We start from the raw sequence: 20,634 nt of genomic DNA, 5'->3' as shown, positions 1-20,634 counted from the left end.
TGCTGCTGTTGCTTTTTAAAAGAGGAACTGAAATAAATATTCAATAATCAGCAAAATGTCTGCAAGAGACTCTTTGGAGCAGCGGTTCTCAACCTGTGGGTCGCGACCCTTTTGGGGGTCGAACGACCCTTTCACAGGGGTCGCCTAAGACCATCAGAAAACACATAAATAATTACATATTGTTTACAGTAGCAAAATTACAATTATGAAGTAGCAATGAAAATAATTTTATGGTTGGGGTCACCACAACATGAGGAACTGTATTAAAGGGTCGCGGCATTAGGAAGGTTGAGAACCACTGCTTTAGAGTAACAGAGTTCTTTAGGTGTCCCCCTGACCTTTGATTCCTCACTCTACCTGTCAGAAGAGAAGAGGACAGCTGCCTGGCACCTCACCTTTCAGGACAAACAAACAATGCCCTCTTGTATCAGTTCTGAGGTGCATGGTCTGAGAGGTTCTGTCTTCTTGTCACCACCTTCATTGGAGCGTGGGACTAGATGAACCAATATTCTCAGTCCCTGTTTTTGTCAGACAGGAACATGGGCATGCACAAGCCATCATTCTTTTGCTGTGCTTGTAACAGCCAGTAATCACTCTTCCCCTCAAAGAAAGCCTTTTGCCTGAGGACCACATTGTCATGGTTGGCTTCAGCTAGGGGCCATCACCTGCTCCTCTTTCTCAGGCCCCTCCCTTTGTTCGTCTTACCTCTTGTCTGATGAAGCTGTACTCCCAGGCTCAAAATTAGCAGGAGGAGGAACATGTTCTCTACCGGATCTGAAACAGACAATTGAAAGTCTCAGGCCCTTCTGATGTTTTGCTTTCTGTAGTTTTGCTGGTCTCATGACTTGATGATTTGTTCACTCCTGAAAACAAGGAAATGACTTGTAAACAAATGTGTGGTTTTTAAAAAATATTTTTATTGATTTTAGGGAGAGAGGAGGAAGAGAGAAAGATCGATATGAGAGGAAAACATGGACTGGCTGCCTCCTGCAAGCCCCCCCCCCCGCCCCCCCCGCCCCAGGGGATTGAGCTGCAACCTAGCACATGCCCTGACCAGGAATCAAACCAACAATCCCTGGGTGCACTGGATGATGTTCAACCAACTGAGCCACATTGGCCAGGACTCATAAACAAATCATTTTTTTTTAATACATTTTATTGATTTTTTAGAGAGGAAGGGAGAGGGATAGAGAGTTAGAAACATCGATGAGAGAGAAACATCGATCAGCTGCCTCCTGCACACCCCCTACGGGGGATGTGCCCACAACCAAGGTACATGCCCTTGACCGGAATTGAACCTGGGACCCTTGAGTCCGCAGGCCAATGCTCTATCCACTGAGCCAAACCAGTTAGGGCTCATAAACAAATCTTTAAGTGGGCCATGGCAGAGTGAAGCTGGGAAGGGAAGTTATGGGCCTCGGAGAGGGAAGATAGGGTAAGAGGAAGCGAGGGCCTCTTTATCAATCCAAATTAGAAGCTCTTCCTCCTTTTCTAACAGACTTTTCTCAATATGAAGCAATCCTCTGACTTACCCACACTGGTGGTTATCTCTTTGTCTCTCCCACAGAGCCTTCCGTAGTTTCAGGAGTAGGCCCTTGAAAACCAAATCTTGCTTGTCAAATAAATAATCCAGCTGGGCCAGAACTCTGGATGTCAGGCACTCCGTTTAGTGCTCAGGAGCACAGAACTAGATTCTCAATAAATATTTGACAGCTGACTGAGCAGGTAAAGTAGTCAAGCTCTTTTGAGTGCTGTGAATGAGTTTGCCCATAACTTGGGTGATCTCTCATTAAGAGGTTTAGACAGGGAAAGCAGAGAACTGGCTATGTTGTGTTCCAACCTTTGTCCTGTTTCACCTCTTACACTTCTACCTTTGCTCAAGGTTTTTTCCCCATCCAAGGACTTTTCATGGTTGAAGGCAAAAAGGGACAGGATACATGACTGTCAGCTAGTTTGGCCTCCAAGAGGCTGTCAACATTGTATTAGCCATGGAACCATTTCTTCAGGGGAAATAAGTTAGAGCCATACATGTAAATCAAGTTAGAAGCAGAGCTGCTCTGAGTACAATGCAGAAGGCCAGTGGAGGATTTGGATTAGAATGACATGATCTCATTTACACTTTTAAAAGAGGACTCAGCTTTGGTGTAGATCAAGCACGTCAAACTCAACGGCTAACAAGGGCCAAATAAACAAGGTTTAAGTTTATATGGGTCACAAAAAAACAAAGCTTCAATTTTCATAGAAATAGGTTTATTTTGATAGAGACATGCTGACTACAAAGGGCTGAAATAAATGAGTAACTGTTAACATAAAATAATAGAACATTTTAATAAAAATTAATATTTTTTTCTTGAACATTAACTAACCAGACACTGAATAACTGCACAAATTAATAAGCGTAACATAAATAAACCTATTTTTCTTGTTCTTTGAAAGCAAAATATTTCCTGTTGTGCACACCAAACATTCTGTCCAAGACTAATGATGTGGCGCCCTGACTGGTTTGGCTCAGTGGATAGAGCGTCGGCCTGGGGACTGAAGGGTCCTGAGTTCGATTCCGGTATGTACCTTGGTTGCAGGCACATCCCTGGTAGGGGGTGTGTAGGAGGAGGCAGCTGATCAATGTTTCTCTCTTATTCATGTTTCTAACTCTCTGTCCCTCTCCCTTCCTCTCTGTAAAAAATCAATAAAAAAAATATATTTTTTTTAAAAAGACTAATGACGTGGCAATTGGCTGCTAAAATATTCGCTGCTAGTATTAGTGGAGAGAAATGGTGCGCGGACGCGTAAGGGAAATGAATGCAACATGACTATTGTAATCTGTCATTAGTGAACGTTGTAGTTCATTATTAATAATTATATATAACAGAATATTGTAAAAATTAAGTTATGAAATTTTTATTAAAACATTTCTTACATACCATTATATTGGCTGGGCTGCAAAAATATTCCTTGTGGGCTGCATGTGGCCTGTGGGCTCTGAGTTTGATATGCTTGGTATAGATAATAGACTATTGTTGGGCAGGAGACTGGAAGGGGTGATCAGTGAGGAATATTTTTGCAGAAGTGATGATAGTTTGGATTAGAGTTGTGGGGCCAGTAGAGGTGGGAAGTGGTTCTTGTTGAAAGTTTAATATATATACATATATTTAATTTGTCCTTTAAATTTATTAAAAATTTTTCAACATCTTTATTTAAGTATAATTAACATATAATAGAGAATTATATGTGTAAGTGTGTTTGTATGTTTGTGTCTGCACATCTATAATAATAAAAGCATAATATGCTAATTGCTGGGGCTGTGAGGGAAGCACGGGTCCCAGGTACTGGAGGGAAGCTGGTGCTGGCAGCCACGGGAAGGAAGGCCTACTCTTGCATGAATTTCATGCATCGGGCCTCTAGTATGTATATATATATATATATATATATATATATATATATATATATACAAAACATAGATGATTCAGTGGTTTTTAGTATATTCACAGAATTGTGCAACCTATACCACTATCTAATTTTAGATTATTTTCATCATCCCAAAAAGGAACCCCATACCCATTAGAAGAAACTCCCCAATTCCCCTTCTCTTTCCCTTCTCAACCACTAACATACTTTCTGTCTCTACAAATTTGCTTATTCTGGATATTTCATATAAATGTAATCATATAATATGTGGCTTTTTATGTCTAGCTTCTTTCACCAGGCATATTTTCAAGATTCGTTTATGTTGTAGCATATATCAGTACTTCATTCCTTTTTATATCCGAATAATATTTCATTGTATGACTATACCACCACATCTTGTTTATCCATTCATCAGTTGATGGACATTTGGGTTGTTTCCACTTGTTGGCTATTCTGAATAATTCTATAAATATTTATATATAAGTTTTAGTGTAGACATGTTTTCAGTTCTCTTGGGTTTGTATATATGTAGGAGTTGCTTGTTTAAATGGTAACTCTATGTTTAACTTTTTGAGAAACTGCCAAGTTGCTTATCAAATACATGGTTAACAAATATTTTCTCCCAGTCTGCAGATTATCTTTCAGCTTTTTGATAGGTTCTATGAAGCACAAATGTTCTAATTTAATTTAAAGCACAATTAATTTTGATGAAGTTGATTTATCTATTTTGTCTTTTATTACTTGCGCTTTAGGTGTCATATATAAGAAACCACTGCCTAATCCAAGGTAAAAAAAAAAAGATTTACATGTATGTTTTCTCTTGAGAATTTTATCACTTTTCTTCTTATATTTAGGTCTTTGATGCATTGTGAGTTAATATTTGTATGAGGCAAGGCTCCAGATTCGTTCTTTTACATGTGGACATCCAATTGCCCCTGCACAATTTTGTTTAAAAGATTATTCTTTCTCCATTGATTGTCTTGGCACCCTAACCAAAATCCAATGAACTATGGATGTATGGGTTTATTTCTGAACTCTCAAGTCTACTCCATTGAGCTATGTCTATTTTATGTCAGTACCAGAGACTTGATTACAGTAGTTCTGTGGTAGGTTTTGAGATCAGGAAATGTGAGTCCACCAACTTTGCTCTTTTTCAAGATTTTGCAAATGTGTGTGTGTGTGTGTGTGTGTGCGTGTGTGTGGCGGGGGGGGGGGGGCTATTCTGGCTCTCTTGCATTTACATGTGAATTTTAAAATCTGCTTATTCACACACACACACACACACACACACACACACACCTGAAATTTTGATAGGAACTACACTGTTTCTGTATGTTTATTAGAAAATATAGCCATCTAATAAATAATATTGTTTTCCAATCCATGGACAACATACAATGTCTTTCCATTTGTCATCTATACTTTCAAAGAAGACCTGATGGGAATTTCTCACAGGTTTGACAAAAATAAAAACATCTAGTAAAATTTCTAGGTTTAGGGCTTGAATCACTAACCTAGGGCAAATGCAGGTGCTATTTATTAAAATGGAGAAGACAGAGAGAAGCAGATTAGGGAGCAGAAATCAAGATTAGAATATGTTTGGAATATGTTTGGTTTGAGATGTCTCTTACACATCCAAATGAAGATGTTTAGTAGGCAGTTGAGTAATAGGTGGTCTAGAGTTTGGGGGTAGAGATATAAATTTGGGAGTCATCAAAATATAAGTGTTACTTAAAGCCATGAGGATGCATGACTTCACCTAAAGGGATATAGGAAGAAGAGAGTGTCTGAGGACTGAGACATGGGGCATTCCAACATTTATCGATCCTTGAGAGGGAGGCTACTAGCATAAGAGGGTTGAGAGTAGAAGTAAAAAGATAAATTAGCAATATCTTTTCCTTTCTGTATTCTAATGCTTTGACATTTGATGACTCTGGAGGGACTTCCCCTCCTAGAATTAACCAATTTCTCACAAAGAAGTTCATCTTTCAAATGCACACCAACCAACCCAGAACCCATACCTCTAACCACCTTTTTTTTCCCCTTGGTTCCCACACACTGTGCCACTACTTATCTGCCCTAATCACTCCAGGGCCAGGTACCAGAGGACAAGAGACAGACCCTATGCCTCCAAGCCTACTGAAATTATTCAAATTAGCCAATTCTAAGCCTGCCTATTTCACCTTGCCCATTCCTTCCTGTGAAAACCACAATAAAGCCTCCTGCCCACATTTCCCCTTCTCCCTCTGCCCCCATATGACCCTGATGCTTTCCTGGGTAGCCCCCTGTCGTATAACATGTTCCTTTCTCTTGGGAAAGAGGATACAATTTTTTTTCAATGACAGCCATTTCCTGATTTGTTGACCTCACCATAGCTAAATAACAATAAAACCTAGAATTTAAAATATCGTGCTACAAGGAGGGAGCCCCAAACTCCAGAGTTGGGTTTAACAGTGTGGAGGTCATGGGTGGCCTGATCTGTGTGGTGCTGGTGGATCTGGTGTTGGTGAAAGTCTGTGTGGATTCAAAAGAAAATAGCAGGTAAAGATATGGAGACAACAGAATATAGGCTACACTTCAGGAAAGAGTGATGAGGCAGTAGTTAGAAGGGAATAAAATGTGAGGTCCACAGTAAACTGTATCCTTGCTTTAGTTTTAGGGAAGGAGATAGTACAGCAGGGACAGAAACACAATCACAATTTCCATAGGGAGTCACAATTTCCATGCTCAAGGCACACCTTAGCTAGACCTGAAGATCACTTTCCTTATTGAAAATGCAAACATATCCACAAAACATATCATCTTAAGCTGCACCTGCAGGCCTGGGACTTATCCAGCATTCTTACTTCTAGAGAACAAATGGATAGCACATAACATGTAGTTCTGGCAACAGAAAGGACTCCTGGCTCAACCACCACTGGGCTTAACTTCCCCTTCTTCCTTGCCCATCCAAGGGGGCTTTCCTTGCACACTGCCTGCTTGAGCTACTGTTAACTGAGAGGTGGACACTGTTGTAAAGGTACTTTCCAGCCAGCAGCCTTCTCTCTTGTAGGGATAATATGCCCCACATAATGGTTAAGAGCTCTGGTTCTAAAGTCAGGCACATCTGAGTTCAAATCTTGGTTCTAGACATTATTAGCCTCTAAGACCTTGGGCAGTTTATAAAAACTCTTTGTGCCCCATTTTCCTGTAATGCCAGTAAACACCCACTTCAAGTCAGAATCTTGGGTGTCCTCTTAAACCTACTCATCTCATCTTTCATCTTATACCTTCCCACTGCTATTGTCTTAATCCAGCTCCTCGTCATTTCCCCTTACACCATAGCACAGCCTCCTCACTATAATTTTGACCTTCCACTTTTGCTGCTCTCTGCTCCGTCTTCCACTTTGCAAGGTGGCAGACACAAACCTTGGCATCCTCCTCCACTCCTTTCTTCTCTCACTTGCATCCAATTCATTAACAAGTCTTATACCAGTAGGCCCTTCCTTCAAATGTATCTAGACTCTCACTGTTTCCATATCAGCCTGATTCAGTATTATCTCTTGTGGTGATTACTGCAATAGCCAGACAGCTGGACTCTATGATTCCGACCTGGCCTTCCTACAGTTGATTCTTAACACAGCAGCCAGAAAAATTGTTTAAAAAATATAAATCAGGTGACTCAAAACTTTTGATGGCTCAATATTTCACTGAGAGAAAAATCCTAAATCCTTCCAAAAGCCCAGGTAAGGGGACTGTTTCGAGCCTCCTGCTTCAGAGGATCCCACTGTGGCCATGCCTCTCCCTGCAGTGTGAGGTGTCTGCAGGGCTGAGAGGAGTGATCTTGAGCCTCTCCCCATCACAATCTGGGTCCTTGAGATGCTGGAATTTCATGCCCAATGGCTCTAAGCCCATGTCTAGGCCTGTGCAGTGTCTTCCCCAGATCCATCCCTCCAAAGATGAACCTTTCTGCCAGTGTGCATATCCCCATTAACCAGGCACTTCTTTGCTTTTTCTGCTTGAAACTCCCTTCTGTAAAACTGCCAGAGCACCAGCCCTCTGGGCATTCCCAATTCTCCTTATCGATCTCTCTTTTCCAAAGCGTTCATTACATCATATTATACCATATAATATACTTGTTTATTATATTATAGCCCACCATCTTTCATAAGAATATGATTGTTTAAATCAAGGATCTTTGTCTGTTTTGCTTACTGCTATGACTTCAGCCCCTAGAACAGGGGTGGGCAAACTTTTTGACTCGAGGGCCACAATGGGTTCTTAAACTGGACCGGAGGGCCGGAACAAAAGTATGGATGGAGTGTTTGTGTGTACTAATATAAATTCAAAGTAAACATCATTACATAAAAGGGTACGGTCTTTTTTTTTTTTAGTTTTATTCATTTCAAACAGACCGGATCCGGCCCGCGGGCCGTAGTTTGCCCATGTAGGCTGCCCTAGAACATTGTCTAGCAGTAAGTAAATACTGTCAATATTTGTTGAATACATTACCCCTTTACCTAGCAGGCAGAGCAATCTCCTGAATCCTGACCGGTGGACCCTGACCATGTCACTCCTGCTTAAAAGACTTCAATAGCTCCCATTATTTACAAGGTGCTGTTCTCCATAGTGTGGCCTGCAAAACCTTCTCTGACCTGGCCCCTCCTGCCTGAGCCACAGAAAAATGCACACACTTTCCATGACCAGGACCTCACAGGTGCTTTGAGAATTCTAATTTCTCATGTCTGATCTCATCTTATTTTTTTCTAATCTTATTTTTCCTCTATTTCAGTTTCTTCAGGTACTTAAAAATAGTATTGCAGCCCTAGACAGTTTAGCTCAGTGGATAAAGTGTTGGGCTGCCGACCGAAGGGTCCCAGGTTCGATTTCAGTCAAGGGCACATACCTGGTTTGCAGGCTCCTCCTGAGCCCAGGGCCTTAGTTGGGGCGTGAGCAGGAGGCAACCAATCGATGTGTTTTCCTCACATCGATATTTCTCTCTGTCTTTCCCTTTCTCTAAAAATCAATGGAAAAATATCCTTAGGTGAGGATTAAAAAAGAAAAACTAGTATTGCATCTTAAGTATCTCCTTAAATAGCCTTACATTCTTATGCATTTAACACAATGAATAAGCTTCTCTTAAATGTCTTAAGCTGTTCCTTCTGTCTCTATTGTATCTACTACTCAACTCTAGTGTTTACACTAGTGTAAGTAATTTCTGGTATGTTAAATGGGTGCACTTCTGTTTCCCTGCTAGAATAAGAACTCTTTGTACTTTACTAGGCCCTTAGAACTCTTTGCTAAACCTCTGGTAATTTAGGTACTTTGTTACTAGTAACACAAAACAATGTGGGGATTTCTGTAAAAATTGTTGCCTAAATTCTGGCAGAACCAGTGGCCAGAAATGTTCTGCCAGCTGCATTCTCATCTAGGGAGGATCGACCTGGAGAAGAACCTTGATAAGACAATTGACATGACTACTGACAGAACTATTGATAAGGGATCAGCCACATAGGAAAGAAAGAGAAGCAAAAAGTTGACTATAGTTTTGAGGTCAAACTATCAAGACAATATGGATACCACTGAGAGAAGAAAAAAAGGAGGTATAAGATCAAGAAAGAGGTGATTCTGCCCTGCCAGCGTGGCTCAATAGTTGAGCATCAACCAATGAACCAGGAGGTCATAGTTTCATTCCCAGTCAGGGCACATGCCCGGTTGTAGGCTCAATCCTCAGTGTGGAGTGTGCTGGAGGCAGCCTATCAATGATTCTCTCTCATCATTGATGTTTCTCTCCCTCTCTCTCTTTCTCTCTGTCTCCCCGCCACTCTGAAATCAATAAAAATATACTTAAAAAAATAAAAATAAAAAAGGAAAGCTGATTTTTAGAGAAATGGTAAGTTGGGTTTGAGTCATGAAGTAATGCAAGGCATTCAAGAAAAATCTAAGTGTAGAGTTTTTGACATAATTGAGGGCTAGAGTTAAACATAAAGAAGTTATTTCAAATATGCAGATGTTAGTTGACATTGGGGAGTATATCAACTCTCTGTCAGGGAAAATATAGAAGGTGAGACTAGAAAAAAAAGGTGTGAACTCTGAGGAATGCCCCCAAATTTAGAGAACAGGAGTAGGAGACCAGAGAAGGCAGAGAAGAAGTAGTCCTAAGAATGAGAAGCTCCTCCATCCCAGTGTTTCAGGCCCAAGGGAGGAAAATCCCAAGAAGATAATAGAGAAATTTGGAGAATAAGAACTGGGAATCAGCCCTTAGGTGTGGTAGAGACAGCTGGAAAGCATTGAGGTGGTTGGGGCTGGATAATCTTTCAGAGTCCTTTATCCTGCAATACAGTGAGTTTTTTTGAAGATTAGGGGAACACATATAACCCAAATAAACCCTGCTGCCCTGGCCATGTGGCTCGTTTGGTTGAGTGACATCCCAGACACCAAAAGGTCACAGGTTCGATTCCTGGTTAGGGCATATACCCAGGTTGTGGGTTCCATCCCTGGTCAGGATGTGTGCAGGAAGCAACCGATCAATGTTTCTCTCTCTCTCCCTCTTCCTTCCTTTCTCTCCAAAATAGATAAATAAATAAATAAGTCCTGCTGCAATGGGGTGTGACAATAGGAGGTCAGGCTGTAGTTGCCTCATTACATGGTAACCCAGGTATTAAGCAATTAAGGCATTTGGTGTATTTGGACATTGCCATGTGGAATAAAAATGACACAACCATCTATGGATCTCTTCCAATGCATTGTAGAGCAAGATGTTAGCATCATCTCCTTCTCAAATCAACCTCAAACTGCCGCCTGTTTATTATACAAATAACCCACATCTGGTGATTCATCTGACATTTCATCAAATCAATTCATTAAACAACTCAACAAGCACTCAGTGATCACCTATTGTGCTAGGCACTTGGGATTCAGAGAACCTAAAGCTCTAATTTAATGGAAAGGCTCACAGACAGCAGGAAGAAGACACCTCGAAGCAGTAGACAAGGAAGATCCTGCTGACAGTGAGAGGTTAGGTAATGAAGGTGAATAAACCAGTTATGAGTGGCAACAGTGATATGGTTCATCCATTCATAGAATCTTAGGATCTTAGAAACTTGTGAGGGAGCATTTGACTCCTGATGCAACCGTGTGATTACTGCTCACACTTAATATTCTTACTGTGCACTTTGTCAAATATATTGTCCATTATTCCCTTCCACCAGACCAGAGAATGTCAGGGTCAGAAGAGCTTATTAATAGGCAATTTCACTGAAACTTGACCTCCTCACTTCAATGCTCTCTTACATAAATCCACTGTCATTTCTACTACTAGGTGTACCCAGGTGGCGAGCAATAAATACTTTGTTTTCTTCCATTTTACTAATCTTTCATCATTTCACATAGAAAAATAAGCCTTTTAAGTAGATCCCAGATCACATTTTTGTTAAATAATGGTTGTCTGTAGTATAAGTTAATGTAATTACCTTTTTACTTTTGTTTTTTAAACAGCTTCCTTTTAGAGCATAGCTTCTAAACACAGACTAGTCAGGAATGTTCTCTCCCTGCCAAAGGGATAATTCAAAACACATTAGACACAGGAAAACAAAATTTTAAGTTCCATTAACCCTTCAAAAATTCTAAGCTGAGATAATCTCAAGAAAAGTTCAATTTTTTTCAGTGCACGTTTATTTTGTACATAAAAATATCTCACCTCATAAAACTGCCCAACAACAATAATAAGCATAAGGACAAGCAAGAGAAATCCTACTATTGGGGGAGCAGGCAGAAATTAGCTTGTTTGTGTCCCTGAGCACAATGTCTGAGGCAGAATTTCTCCTGCCTCCGATGCTGTGGAGAGAAAGGCTGCACACACTTACCCCACTGCGACAGCCTCATCATGTTCCACACCACCAACTCAAAGAACCAGAAAAATCTCACTCCCCTGGATACTCACATCAGGACTTGGCACTTGCTCCTCAGGCAAAGAAACAAACAAACAAAAAAACAATAAAAGTTGCTCTTTGCATCAGATTCCTTCATAGAAGCCAGCAAAACAAACAGCCAAAAGAAAACAAAACAAAAACCCCAGGTTGCTGCCTAGACCACTGCAACAACCAGTAGACCCAAGCCAGGACTCCTTCTAGCTGGTCCAGGGGCACAGGAAGATGGACAGTGAAAAGCCATCAGATAATGGAAGTATATTCCATTGAGAAAAGACGTCATTGCCATTCAGTTGTGATTCAAATCACTTCTTAGGAAGGATTGAAGCCCAGCCTACTGAGTTTTGGTTTTGCTTTCAGGATCACTTCTTCCTTGTAAGCAAATAACTGACTGGTATTTGGGAAAACTGGTTGCAAAGTTACCAGAAAAGAAGGGCGAGGAAAGAATGCTAGCATGTTCTAGCTGTGTGCCAGAAATTTTACACAAGTATCTTTAATAGTTTTCTGTGGCTGCATAACAAAAGACCATAAATTGGGTGGCTTAAAACAACAAACACTGCTCTCACAGCTCCCTCATTGTTCTCTCACAGGTCTGGAAGCTAGAAATCTGCAAAGTATCACAGGGCCACGCTCCCTCTGAAGGCTCCAGGAAGTAATGAGTCCTTGCCTTTTCCTGGCTCCCGATAGCTTTCTGTAAGCCTTGGCATCCCTTGGTTTGTGGCTGCTTCACTCCAATCTCATCCTCCATCTTCACATGACCTTCCCTGTGTGTGTCTCTGAGTGTCCTCTCCTCTGCTTATAATTTATCTCACCTCATAAAACTTCCCAACAACAATAATAAGCATAAGGACAAGCAAGAGAAATCCTACTACTGGGGGAGCAGGCGGAAATTAGCTTGTTTGTGTTCCTGAGCACAATGTCTGAGGCAGAATTTCTCCTGCCTCCGATGCTATGGAGAGAAAGGCTGCACACACTTACCCCACTGCGACAGCCTCATCAAGTTCCACACCACCAAGCCTTATAAGGACACTAACCACTATATTAGTGCCCACCCTAATCCGGTATGACCTCATCTTCACTAATTACATCTGTAGATACCCTATTTCTAAATAAGGTCACCTTTTGAGGCTTCAGGTGAACATGAATTTGGAGGGAACATTATTCAACCCACTACAGCACTTCATTTCATTCTTGGAGGAACTCGTGGCCTAGATTCTGTTAGACCCATATTACATATGCCTTTCCTCAGTTGCACAGACAGTCCCAGTCTTGGTATTTAGGCAGCCACTCCCAACTGTAGCTACCACAATTGTTTCTTGCTTGAGGGATGGAGTCAAAAGAGCAAGAAGGAGGAAAGGAGAACACTGCCTTTTCAGAAGAAAAACAATAGCCTTGCCAGTGTGGCTCAGTGGTTGAGGATCAACCTATGAACCAGGAGGTCACAGTTTGATTCCCTATCAGGGGCACATGGCTGGGTTGCAGGCTTGATCCTCAGTAAGGGACATGTAGGAAGCAGTTGATCAACAATTCTCTCTCATCATTGAAGCTTCTATCTCTCTCTCCTTCTCCCTTCCTCTCTGAACTCAATAAAAAATATATTTTTTAAAAAATCTCTAAAAATATTCAATAGAAAGAAAAACAATTAGGCAGCGGTGACTTAGAGGCAAGGCGTGGAGAGAAGACAAGAACACATTAGAGAAATGTAGCTAAGAAAACACACCCTGTCTGAGCATCAGAGTTCCATCTCTGCTGACCCCACTCCTATGAGCCCAAGGGAACCATAGTGTTACCTGAGATGTTGCTGGCCAAATGGCACCAGATATTACCAGTGAAGTTACACCTTGGTTCTTGAGTTCAGCAACAACAACAGAAAAAGAATTCAGAGCCAAGAACTCAAATTACAAGAGAAAGTTTGCTTAGAAAGTCACAGAAGTAGAAGAACTGAGCCAGCTGGGCTGTGTAGGCACAGGAAACAAGTTAAAGAGGCAGAAGGGCCCTTGGAAAAGCAAAGATAATGTGTCTTGGGGGAGGGGAGTGATAGGGAAAGGTGTGGGCATGCTCTCAGAGGGAGAGCACACCCTGGGTCCTTCATCTTGATGGTTTTAAAGGCTGGGAGTTTAGGGGAGGTCTAAGGGGAGAGTCTCAAGAGAATAGCCAGCAGTTTTATGCTGATGTGCCAAAATGAGATTTAATCCTCTGACTTCACACATCCTTGGGTGTGGTTGGCACAAATGGCACTAATTGAATTTTTGTAACCTATCTCACTGAATAGAATGATTTAAGCTATTTACCCTCTGGTTGCAGAAGAGAAGTGTAAACGATTTACTTTTAAGTGTCCTTGGTTAGGGAAGATAGGGTTTTACTATTTATTAGATGACTGTAAACTGCTTGGGCATTTAACTATCTACCTTAGTTTCCCTATTCCATCTGTCCTGGCTTACTACTAGCCTGTCTCAGTAGGAATGAAATTGGTCATCTAGGTCTATATTCAAGTTGGCCTTTTCTTGCCAGCTGGTTTTAGTCTCACCACTGAAAAGCCCCACAGTGTAGTGGAACCACAGAGGCCTGAGGAATAGGCATACGTCCCCTGCATGGCTCTGAGAGTTTAGTGTCTACATGGGACCCACACACCACACATCAGAGTGCCTGTCCCTCTTTAGGAGGGAGACATACTTGTCACTGTTTCTCTTCTCTGTCTTGTTTAAGTTTCCTCCCACTCTGCCCCACTCCCTTTCTTCTTGCTGTAGGCAGTTAGACAGCCAGGTACAGAAGGTCACCAGGACGGAAAGCCCCAGGTACCTCGCAATGGACAATCCCATATAATAAAAGCCTAATATGTTAAGTGTCCAGTCGTCTTAAGCATGATATGCTAATGATATGCTAAGACTGCTCAACCGCTCGTTATAATGTGCACTGACCACCAGGGGGGCAGACAGTCAACCAGTCACTATGACATACACTGAATACCAAGGGGCAGACATTCAGACCGGTAGGTTAGCTTGCTGCTGGGATCCGGCCAATCGGGACTGAGCAAGAAGGGCCAGACATGCCCTGGAGCCCTCCTGTGGTCCCTCCCCGGCGGGCCAACCTCCCGCATCCCTCCCCAGCCCTGATCGTGCACCAGTGAGGTCCCTCGGCCTGGCCTGTTCCCTCTTGCAATCTGGGACCCCTTGGAAGATGTTGGAGGGCCGGTTTTGGCCTGATCCTGCAGGCCAGGCCGAGGGACCCCACTGGTGCATGAATTCATGCATTGGGCCTCTAGTCAATTATAGGGTGGGACCTCACTCCCAGGGTGACTTTTCCTCCCCTAGCATATAGCTGGTCATGAGGTTTGGACCCCCGGATCTTTCCTCCCTAGAGACATCTATGTTTCCATTGTGTTTTAGCTCTAGGCCCTGAAAAGCAACAATACCAGCCAAGGCTGACCTCAGTTCCAGCAGCATTGAATAATGACCCCCTGCCCTGGTGCTGACCAATCAATCAGTGGAGACTACAACTCTGAAAGGAAACAGCTGGAAAACTGCTGAATATTCTACTGAGATCTTCCCCTGGGATCTCCCCTAAAATCTTCACCCTTAAAACCTTTAGGACGGAGGACCCTGGGAGCACGCCCAAGCCTTTTTCTCCCTTCCCCCCTTCCTACCCTCACTCCCAAGCTCCAAGGGCCCTTCCATTACCTCCATAACTTGTTTCCTAAGCCCATTTCTTCTAGGAATTACTTCTTGTACCTCTGTGATTTACCAAATAAATGTTCTCTTAAGTTTGAATCTTGACTCTGAATTCTTTCCTAGCCAGAACCCAGGTTGCTGAATCCAGGTTTGGTCTGACCCCACCGATCAGACACCTGGTGCTGTAGGTTCCCAGGCTCTTTCTTCACTCTGTAGGTTTTAGAAAACAGACTTACCTCAGAGCAGGGGTGTTTTCACAATAAGGGCCCACAGACAACTCAAACTAATATCTCAGCATGTTTTCCTGCCTCATAAATCTATATGCCTTAAAAAGATACTGGAGGGGGCGATATCAACATTTTAACAGAGGCCTCTACGTAGAGGACTTGTAGATGATTTTTTCAGTTTCTTCTTTTTGTTTATATTTTATTTTTTAAATAACTTGCCATGAACACAATGCACGTTTGTAAAGACATGGAAATAATTTTTAAAAATCAGTAATGGAAAGTTAAATTGCTCAACAGCAACAAGAAAACATTTCAAGAACTTTGCAAAGGGCGTATTTTTGTTTCTAATTTATTTAATTTAGCTTTGTTCCCTTTATATTATTATTATTATTATTATTATTATTATTATTTTGTAATGGAAGATCCCTGAGAGGCATAGCTAAATTGTGTGTGTGCTCCTAAAAACAAGACAACAGGCTCAAAATGGAGAGAGTTACACTATGACCCCAATCACCAAGCCAAGACTTAATTATAGTTTTGGCTCTCCCCAAATGGAGTCTTAAACCAGTCCATTAAGAATTGTCTAAGCAGGAGCAGGTTGGGAGCTGGCGGTGGTGGTGGTGGCGGCGGTGGCAGTGGCAGTGGCAGTGGCAGTGGCAGTGGCAGTGGCGTGGTGGTTGGTGGCTGACCTATTGCACTGTTCGTTTTCGCTGGAGTGTCTAGATGTTGGTTTTGCTGCTGCTCCTGTTCCGCCTGCTGAGCCTCCCCGCCTCCCCAGCCCTTAGCTCTGGACGCTCCTGCCAGCGGGGTCAGTCTACCACCTTCTGTCCTTTCTGAGAAATGCCACTGATGGCTCCTTTTCTTCTGTACCTGGCACTACAATAGTTACACACTTTGTGTCATTGAATTCCCCCCTGCAGCTGAGACAGTAACAAAGAAGTTAAGGAACTCGCTTAAAGTCACAGTTTCAAAATGCACTAGAGCTTGAAGTTGATTGCAGGCTGCCCACTTCGCTTCTACCTTGCTCATCACCAAACTGAATGCCTCGCCAAATGCCGTATGCTTTACCAAAGTTTCCACTATTTCTTAAAACCCTGGGAGGGCGGTATTATTTCTACAGCTGAGAATCCCAAGTGACTTGCACAAGAATATCAGCTCCACCTTGTCTGATGGCAAACCCTGGAAATTTACAGTATCACATGTGGCCTCTGTGTTTCTCTACACCCTCGTTCCCCCTTCCCCTTTTAAACAGTTTTATTGATGTGAACCCTGAGAAGAAATATATTTGCCAAAGAACGTGGTTAACTAGGCCCAAATTCATAACCAGTCTATGGTTATTGCTAACTGAGGCCTCTCATGTTCTCTGAATTTTGGGAAAAGTCACAAGCTGAGCTGTCAGCCTGCCACTGTGCTATTCCACCCGACTCAACCCTTACCAGGGACTTCCTGGCTTCATCTTTCCACCAATGGACTGAGACTTGCCCTATACTATCAAAACTGGACAAGTGTATCCTCATTTGCACCTATATCAACCAATCAGAACTGCTCCGTAATGATCAATCAGAACGCACAATCAGGACTGTGCAGATTTGGATTCCTTATATGCATAAAAATGTATCAATTGTGGAAAAAAGTATGTGTCAAATATGTCTCCAGAAAAGGTGCCCCACCCCTTGTCTCACTGGAGCAAATTCTTTTTTTTAAAGGTTAACCTTTATTTTTATATTTTTTTGTGATTCCTTGCCCAAGGATATTTTTCCATTGATTTTTAGGGAGTTTGGAAGAGAGGGAAAGACAGAGAAACATCCATGTGAGAAAAAACACATTGATTGGTTGCCTCCTGCAGGAGCACCATCTGAAAAAGCCTGCAACCCAGGTATGTGCCCTTGACCAGAATCAAATCTGGGACCCTTTGGTCTGCAGGCTGAGCTCTATCCACTGAGCCAAACTGGCTAGGGCAGTGGAGCGAATTCTTGATGGATTGGCTTAAGATTCCATTTGGGGAGAGCCAAAACTATAATTAAGTCTTGGTTTGGTGACAGGGGTCATAGTATAACTCTCCATTTTGAGCCTGAGGTCTTGTTTTTAGGAGCACACACACAATTTAGCTATGCCTCTCAAGGAGGCTGCATTTCCCGCTTTGCAAGCTGTTCACCTAAATAAAATTCTCCTTTCCACATACCTCAGATGGGAAATTTTTATTGACACACAGAAATCTACACGAATTTAAAGTCTGTTATTTGGTTTTTATATAAATAAAATCAAATATGCCCCTGAAATCAGTACAATCCAGACAGTGAACATATCCATCATCCCCCAAATTTTCCTTCTGCCCAGCTGTAATCCCTCCTCCTAGTCACAGTCTTCCATAACTACTCCTCAAATAACCATAGATCTGCTTTTGTTTGCTATCAATTAGTTTACATTTTGCATTTTAGAATTGCATATAAGTGGAATAACATAATAACATATTATGGCTTGGGGGGTAATCGGGCTTAATTATTTTGAGATTCATCCATATTGCTGAGTGTATCAGTAGTTTATTTCTTTTTATTGCTGAGTAATAACCCATTATATGGATATAGTATAATTTATCTATTCTCCCATTGCTGGACTTTTAGGTTGTTTTCAGTTTCTGGCTATTACAAACAAAGCTATCAACATTGATGTACAAGTCTTTGTGTGCACATATGCTTTTATTTGGATTAATACCCAGAAGTAAAATGGCTGCCATGTGGAAGGTGTATATTTAACTTTTTATAAAACTGCCAATTTTTCAAAGTGGTTGTTCCATTTGACATTCCCACCAGCAGTGGATGAGAGTTCTAGATTCTCCATATTGTCACCCATACTTGTTAGACAGTCTAAAAGGTGTGTAGTGGTATCTCATTGTAGGTTTAATTTGCATTTATATAATGACTAAAAATGTTAAGCATCCTTTCGTGAACTTATTTGCCATCATATATCTTTTTTAGTGAAGTGGCAATTAAAATCTTTTGTTCATTTTTTAAAAGTAGGATGCACATTCTCCCACTATTTAGTTTTGAAAGTTCTTTACATAATCTGGATATGGTTTTTTTTTGATATGTGATTTGCAAATATTTTCTTCCAGTTGGTGGCTTGTTCCTTTATTCCCTTAAAAGCATGTTTCAAAGCTGATATTTTTAACTTTGATAATGTTTAACTTAAAAATTTTTATTTATAGATTGTGCATATGGTATCATATTTAACAAATCTTTGACTAACCCAAAGTCCCAAAGATTTTGTTTATTTTTTCTCTACAAGTTTTATAGTATTAAATTTTAAATTTGTGACTATGATCTATACTACATTAATTTTTATATACAATGTAAGATATAAGTTGAAGTTAATTTTTTTGAATATATATATCCAATTGTTTCAACCATTTGTTGAAAATATTACTTTTTTTTCTGTTGAATTGCCTTAGCTACTTTGTTGAAAATCAATTGATTATATAAATGTGGGTTTATTTATAGAATCTAGTCTATTCATTGATTTATGTAGTGATCCTGACATTGATACCACATGGTCTTGATTACCATAGCTTTATAACTAAGTCTTGAAATCAGATAATTAAAATTTTCCAACTTTGTTGCTTTTTTCCCCTCAAAGTTGTTATGACTATTCTACATCTTGTGCATTTTCAAATGATTTTAGAATCAGTTTGTCAGTTTCAACATCAAAAAAGCATCTGCTCTGATTTTGGTTGGGATTGCAATGAAATTAAAGATCAATTTACAACAAATTGACACCTTAAATATATTGAGTCTTCTCATCTATGAATATGGCATATCTCCATGTACTTAGGTATTGTGTAACTTCTCTCAGAAATGTCTTTGTAGTTTTCAGTGTATAAGCCTTGCACATATTTTGTCAGATTAATGCCTAAGTATTTTGTACATGCTAGGCTATTGTAAACAGTATTATTTTAAAATTTTAATAGTTTATTGCTAACGCATGAAATACAATTGATTTTTATATTGATCTTGTATCCTGTAAACTTGTTAAACTTATTAGAGTAGCTTTTTATACATTTTATAGTATACTAGGGGCCCAGTGCACGAATTCGTGCACCTTGAAAGGAATTATGGGCTGCAAGGCTGCTGTAGGCCATCCTCCATGCCCCCACCACAGCCCAGGTCTCTTGTCTGCCAGCAGACCTGCTCTTGCCATCAGTGCTGGCAGCAGGTGCGAGTGCTTGGCAGGACTGTGGTTCGCGGGAGCAAAGAATTTTCAGTAACCACCAGAGGCTTGCCCTGATGACAGCGACCAGCGCCCCACCTTGGTCTGGCACCCCCGCTCACCTGCTTCACCATCCTGCCATGGCCGAAGCCCACCATGTTCCGTGCTCTGCCGCCTGCTGCCAAAGCCCACCATGTTTTGCGCGTGCCGCTTGGTGGTCAGCACACATCATAGTGACCGGTTGTTCGGTTGTTTGGTTGTTCTGCTGTTCAGTCTATTTGCATATTAGGGTTTTACATATATAGATAGACAATAATGTTATCAGTGAATAAAGACCATTTTCCTCTTCCTTTCCAATAAAAAATAGAGAATTGCTTAGTTAATCTGCCTGACAGACCCTGCCATCCCCTAAAGCAGAGGTTCTCAACCTGTGGGTCGTGACCCCTTTGGTGGTTGAACGACCCTTTCACAGGGGTCACCTAAGACCATCCTGCATATCAAATATTTACATTATGATTCATAACAGTAACAACATTACAGTTATGAAGTAGCAACGAAAATAATTTTATGGTTGGGTCACAACATGAGGAACTGTATTTAAAGGGCCAGAAGGTTGAGAACCACTGCCCTAAAGGAAAGTGACTTTTCTATAACCAATTTGCTTTTTCATCTAGTGTAACTTCTTTGTTCCTGTTCCCTCCTGCCTATGAAGATCTTTAGTTTCTTACAGCTCCTTGGAGCCCCTTTCTATTTGCTAAATTAGATACTTCCAGATTCATGAATAATTGAATAAATCCAATAAGATTTTTAAAATTTATTCAGTTGAATTTTTGTTTTATTTTTTCAGAACTTATTTAAAATTCATTTTCAAAAATGCTATTGTCCTTATAAATGGTCTATCTCCAAAATGAGATCTGTATTAAGTTTTTTCAACAGAAATTCAGGTTTGGGATAGGATCATCATAGATATAAATTTTGTTTTTAACAGTGTGTAGGATGATACTCGGTCATGGAAAATTGGAATTTAGGTCATAGATATTGCATTGTAATAAGCATAATAATGATCTCACCAGTGTAAACAACCAGTCTGCAAGGCCCCTTCCACCTTATAGAAAGAAAAGTCAAGGTGAAGAGAGGTTATGCAGCTTAACCAGGATCACCTTGTGAAGACAAGGCAGAGCTTCTCAGAATATTTTCCTCCAAATGCAGTGCAATACAATGCAA

The 20,634-nt window shown here is 41.0% G+C and overlaps 1 protein-coding gene, 1 long non-coding RNA gene and 1 other non-coding gene across 12 annotated transcripts in view; 1 reads left to right on the top strand and 2 right to left on the bottom strand.

Annotated features, from left to right (window-relative positions):
• Positions 1 to 11,667, bottom strand: part of PDCD1LG2 (programmed cell death 1 ligand 2) — a 53,417-nt gene extending 41,750 nt beyond the window's left edge. For 3 of the 6 annotated variants that reach the window (XM_070431613.1, XM_070431614.1, XM_070431608.1), the window contains exons 1-3: positions 11,327 to 11,667; positions 10,857 to 10,934; positions 706 to 863 (exon numbers count right to left, since the gene is read on the bottom strand). In XM_070431613.1, the coding sequence (XP_070287714.1) occupies positions 706 to 760 (55 nt within the window). In that variant the 5' untranslated portion in view covers positions 761 to 863; positions 10,857 to 10,934; positions 11,327 to 11,667. The remainder of the gene's footprint in view (positions 1 to 705; positions 864 to 10,856; positions 10,935 to 11,326) is intronic. The other 3 variants (XM_070431610.1, XM_070431612.1, XM_070431609.1) reach the window with 3 other exon arrangements.
• The window catches only part of LOC139021241 (uncharacterized), a 92,997-nt gene extending 77,933 nt beyond the window's left edge, over positions 1 to 15,064 (top strand). For 4 of the 5 annotated variants that reach the window (XR_011473416.1, XR_011473415.1, XR_011473418.1 and 1 more), the window contains 3 exons: positions 2,437 to 2,560; positions 11,903 to 12,005; positions 14,699 to 15,064. This is a non-coding gene — a long non-coding RNA (uncharacterized lncRNA). Of the gene's footprint in view, positions 1 to 2,436; positions 2,561 to 4,157; positions 4,192 to 11,902; positions 12,006 to 14,698 lie in introns of all 5 variants that reach the window. The other variant, XR_011473417.1, reaches the window with a different exon arrangement.
• A 5,244-nt stretch (positions 15,065 to 20,308) lies between these two features.
• Positions 20,309 to 20,379, bottom strand: LOC139021321 (small nucleolar RNA SNORD50). Its single transcript, XR_011473443.1, has one exon. It is a non-coding gene; the product is annotated as a small nucleolar RNA SNORD50 (small nucleolar RNA).
• Between the last annotated feature and the right edge of the window lie 255 nt (positions 20,380 to 20,634).

The sequence above is a fragment of the Myotis yumanensis genome, unplaced genomic scaffold (assembly GCF_028538775.1).
Source record: "Myotis yumanensis isolate MYYU_CA2020_CCGP unplaced genomic scaffold, mMyoYum1.0.hap1 SCAF_12, whole genome shotgun sequence".
NCBI classification, from domain to species: domain Eukaryota; kingdom Metazoa; phylum Chordata; class Mammalia; order Chiroptera; family Vespertilionidae; genus Myotis; species Myotis yumanensis.
The sequence above is the reverse complement of the archived record's forward strand: the minus strand, read 5'-3'. Positions and strand labels throughout refer to the sequence as shown.